Source organism: Penaeus japonicus, unplaced genomic scaffold, assembly GCF_977035675.1.
Source record: "Penaeus japonicus unplaced genomic scaffold, GWHDUDI00000001_assembly GWHDUDI00000015, whole genome shotgun sequence".
NCBI lineage: Eukaryota > Metazoa > Arthropoda > Malacostraca > Decapoda > Penaeidae > Penaeus > Penaeus japonicus.
Genome location: NW_028234417.1, coordinates 37,654,194 through 37,659,193, shown reverse-complemented (window position 1 = coordinate 37,659,193; position 5,000 = coordinate 37,654,194). Strand labels below are relative to the sequence as shown.

Sequence of the window (5,000 nt, the reverse complement as noted above, 5' to 3'; positions counted from 1 at the left end):
CTATATTCGATTGCTCAGTAAATTCAGTTATCCTTCTGGGAAAGAGCTTCTTTTTGTACAATTTCATCTGCACACAGGATGTCAAATACTGTATCTGTTGTGTGGATTTTCTTTGTTTTTGAATCATGATAGAAGCTCATATCTATTCTGTTTCCTGCCAAGGATGTTTTGTGAGAGGTTCTAGAACCACTATTGAGGTCCTGATTTCCCCATGTCGTACACTTTTCTACCATATCATCAGACTGAGATGAGGTAATCTCAAGCAGATTATATGGTGGTACACTGCTATCCATGGAATCATAACTATTTTCCAAAGCAGCATTTCTATCAGCTTCTGACATGCTTCCACTGCTAGCATGAGGATAATCTCTATCTCTACAACCCTCTGAATGAGCACCTGATTCAGTTGCTTCCAAGTTACCGAAGCAGTCCATGAGTTCAACTGCCTTTGATAAACTTTCTGGAGTCATCTCTTTGCTCTCCGATTCTGAGGACGATTCCTCTTTGCTTCCAAAAGGCTTATAAGGGACATCAATTGTGCCTTCAGTGCCCACAAGGGCAACTTTGTACTTTAGCCTTTCAGGATGATCCATTGGATACTGGCTCATCTTCACTTCCGTTGCACATATGTTGTGTGTGACTGACCAGCCAATCGGCATGTATTGTGGTTTCATTGATGATAGAAAATGCAGTCGCCACCTCTGTATTAGTTTTATCAGCCCGACTTTTTCATATGCTTCATACACTTTGTGGCCATGGGACTGAAAGGCCTTATTCCAAAATTTGGAGTCTGTCTGAGCCATCTCTCTGAGTTGTGTTTCACTTATGTGTTCAGTTTCTAAGTAATTTTTTAGTATATTCTCTAATTCCAACACCCTCTTCTCTGGGATGCTTGCCCTGTTGTGAACCAAGGCTTTTGCAGCATTTTTCACAGTAATTCTATATCTGTCCACACTGGTTTTCTTGCTGTGTTCATTGCCAATAGGAGCATCAAACTCCTTTGCCAGAATGGAACGAAACTCCCTATCCTCCAAGTTGCTTTTCCTGTGACAGTCCAGGCACAACAACACAACATCATGACTCTGGTGGTTTTTCAGGATGTCTGGGAAATGCTTGCGGTATTCCAGAGGAACAATGTTCTTCCTGATGTAGAGCTCATCCTTTCCACACACCACACAGAGGTTCAGACGTTCCTGAAGGTAGAACCTCCCGTCATCTCTGTCAGCTAAGGGTCGTCCAGAAGGTTCAAAGTTCAGGCGAACAACGAGAGGATCTTCACTGACAACTTCTGCTTTGCCCTTTTCCACATACCAGAGTGCTTTCCTGGGATCACACACACATAGCAACTCATTGTCAGGGGCTCTCATCTGGCTGTACTGATAGAGTGGGTTCTTCCGTGTCACCTGTGGTTGGTAGGCCGACTTCACCTTGACACAAGAAGCTGTCTGACCACTTGCATTTGACCCTGTGAAAGATTTGCAATGACACAATCGGTGTTAAGATATAACAACACATGGAAACCAGAGCAAGAGTAAAAAATGAAAGAGCTAAATATAAATCAATAGGGGATGGACATGTGTTGTGCTTATGAAATATTAAGTATAAAATGAAATGTAAAATGAAATGTAATCTTTGCGGAACAGTCATTAAGAGGTGATTTTAATTAAGCCAAGTTAATCATTAACTCATTAGCAACAACTACAATTCCACATCAGTGAAAACATGTTTTCCCGTACCCCTAAATTCAGGGAGTATCATTTGTGATTCTTCCATGCTAGTACGGGGCTATAAAACCAGGATTACCTTGTGATCTGCAATTCATTTTCATTTTAACGGGCTACTGCTAATAGGCAAGATGATCTCAAATCTGATACATTGCAAACAAGGTTATCCAGAATACATATTTAAAGAAATAAAATATGATACATTCTCTGCACCATGTACACCCTGGTGTACATCAATACAGATATATGCCGCATACACTGGGTGTTATCATTTGAGGCTCAGGTTATTACTGGACAATCTATCTGGTCTCATTAATGAAGCCAAGAGAGTGCATTTCACCATCTTCACTTAGCACCATACTGTTCCTGAAGTATAGTGCTTGATAACAATATCTTGATAATAAGACTTGGAGTAGCATTTTCTGAGTAATGGCAGGTAAAAATTGTCTGAAAATACAGAGATTATGTCCAGCATGGATAAACACTATAACTAAACAAACTCATTCAGTTCTTAATTTCTTTTGCTATTGCTATCATTCCTTAGTTTGCTCTCAAACAAATTATATGAAGGAATAATAATCATTTGTATATTGATATTATGATATAAACAGGGGATAGATGGTCTTGAACCAAGTCAAGAGAAATGTCATAATTATGAAATTCCTCATTCAAAAGCTTAGCATCCTCCCTCAACACAATGAATCATATTTCCTGATGAAAGAGCAGGAAAGCCAAACACACCCTCAGGTGTTGTCTCTCTACTCTGTGATGCAGATGAGCTTGAGGGTGAGCTTTCCCCTTTCACTGGAGGACTGTATGGGATTTCGAGTTCACCTTCTGTGCCCACCAGTGCAATCTTGTATTTCATGCGTTCTGGGTGATCAGGCGGGAAGTGACTGGTTTTGAGTTGCATCTTAAAGAAGTTATGTGTGACAGACCAGCCATCTGGCAAGTGCTTGGGCTTCATGGAGGACAAGAAGTGCTCTCGCCATCTCTGCTCCAACTTCACGACACCAACTTTCTCATAACCCTCGTAGACCTTGTGTCCATGTGACTGGTAGTCATCATTCCAAATCTTGATGTCCATCTTGACTACATCTTTCAGAAAACCATCATCAAATTCTTCTACATTGAAATAGTCTTTGATGACTTTCTCTAATACAGCAATTCTCTCTTCAGGTATGTTTTCTTTGTTATTTACTAATGCTGAGGCTGCATTCCTGACTATTTTCCGGGACTTGTCAATGCTGACTTTGACGTCTTGCTCTGTTCCAATGGGGGCACTAAACTCTTTTGCCAATTGGTGTCGAAATGACTGATCATGTAGGTTACTAATCTTATGGCACTCAATACACAAGAGCACAACATCATGGCTCTGGTGGTCCTTCAAGATGTCCGGGAAGTGCTTCCTGTATTCATGAGGAACAACATTCTTCCTGATATATGATTGGTCCTTGCCACAAGACACACAGACATTTTGGCGCTCTTGAAGGTAGAACCTGCCATCATCCCTCTCCACCTGTGGTCGGCCCGAGGGCTCAAAGGTGAGCCTCACCACCAGGGGCTCTTCAGAGACCACAACCCCAAGTCCCTTTTCCACATACCACCACGCTTTTTTTGGGTCACACACACACAGTGGCTGATCGTCAGGGGCCCTAAGCTGGCAGTTGTGGTAGAGAGGGCCCTTGCGGATGGAGAAAGCCCTAGTCATGGGCTTCACCTTCTGGGACACGGCTGACGGCCCAGATCTGCCTGAACCTGAAGATTTTGGAGGAAAGTTTTTTTTAAGAATGAGTCTGGGAAACAGATCATGGGGAAGAGAAACATGTTTAGATGGCTCCATTCCTCTGCTTATGAGAACTGTCCTCAACTTCATTCAGATGCTCCCATTTTGAATATGTGTGATTTATATTACAGTGCAAGTGCAAACCTTGGCTGTGTGAAAATGAAACACTGTATTCGACTGTTAGAAACTGCATGTGGCTGGTGTAAGGTCTAATATACAAACTTGGATTCTGAACTGTTCTGAGATGGACTGAAATCCTCTTCAACCTGATGAAACATGAATTAAACATGATCTGAATCAGCATGTATCAAAATCCTTATACTGACTATGGTGCCTTCAACAAATGAAATTGAGGGGTTCATTGCCAATAGAATTACTCAAATATCCAAGGTTTTGTCATGCAATGGTAAACAGAACCAATGTTAAAGTGGTTTCTTCTGTTGCAGCTTCATCTTTCACTGCAATTGTCCCAGCCACTGTTTTCTAACATGCACATTTACAGACACACCTACGCACAACTACACATGCACACATGTCCATGCCCATGCACACGCCCACACATGCATACACACACACACACACACACACACACACACACACACACACACACACACACACACACACACCTACACACACGCACACGCACACGCACACGCACACGCACACGCACACGCACACGCACACGCACACGCACACACACACGCACGCATGTACACTTGCACACATGTACACTCACACACACATACACCCAGCATGCAGGTACATGCACGCATGCACGCACACACATGCATGCACACACACTTGCACTTACCAAATTGATAAACACACAAATATAAACTATGAAGCAAACTCATCCCAATACAAAAACATATACATTAAAGAATTACTCAATATTCTAGGTAATATAAAACACTCAAAGCTCAGTACCTTCATTTTGTTCACTTTTGTTCATGGAAAACTTTTGATCAACAAAAGGGAGGCAGATCTGGTGAACTGCTGAAGACAAGTGCTTGTGCCATTGCAATGATGGCAAGAAGGGTACAATGGTTGACTGCAGGATCCACAGTTTTTGCAACAGTGCTACCAAGATGTGTACACCAACCAGGGCATCCTCAGCTGCATAGTTCTTCTGCAATATACATGTACTTCTTGGATACATCAAACTTGCACAGAACAGACACAGACAGCAAAAGTACTCCAGAGTGTGGCTCTATATTTCAACAAAAGGATCATGATCTGAGTACTCTTGACCCCATACCTGTCTTTGCGTGAGCTCCTCAGCCTCCCAGTCACTGGCCCGCACTCTCCAATCTTTGTCCAAAGTCTGCTGAAGGTAGTGCTGTGAGAGAGCATTCAACCCCATGCCCTTTGGTTTTGGCTTAGAATTTGGCTCAGGAACCAAAGTGCGGCTCATGAGGACTAGATGCCGCAGATCAACACATCCCTTGACCTGTGTATGTAAAATAATGTGTAACTCAACACTGACTATA

General features: G+C 42.4%; 1 protein-coding gene across 2 annotated transcripts in view; it reads right to left on the bottom strand.

Annotated features, from left to right (window-relative positions):
• Positions 1–5,000, bottom strand: part of LOC122264449 (exonuclease 3'-5' domain-containing protein 2) — a 10,996-nt gene that overhangs the window by 443 nt on the left and 5,553 nt on the right. The window contains exons 5-7 of one of the 2 annotated variants that reach the window (XM_043033363.2): positions 4,769–4,960; positions 4,438–4,639; positions 1–3,482 (exon numbers count right to left, since the gene is read on the bottom strand). The exon at positions 1–3,482 is cut by the window's left edge and continues 443 nt beyond it. In XM_043033363.2, the coding sequence (XP_042889297.2) occupies positions 2,401–3,482; positions 4,438–4,639; positions 4,769–4,960 (1,476 nt within the window). In that variant the 3' untranslated portion in view covers positions 1–2,400. The remainder of the gene's footprint in view (positions 3,483–4,437; positions 4,640–4,768; positions 4,961–5,000) is intronic. The other variant, XM_043033350.2, reaches the window with a different exon arrangement.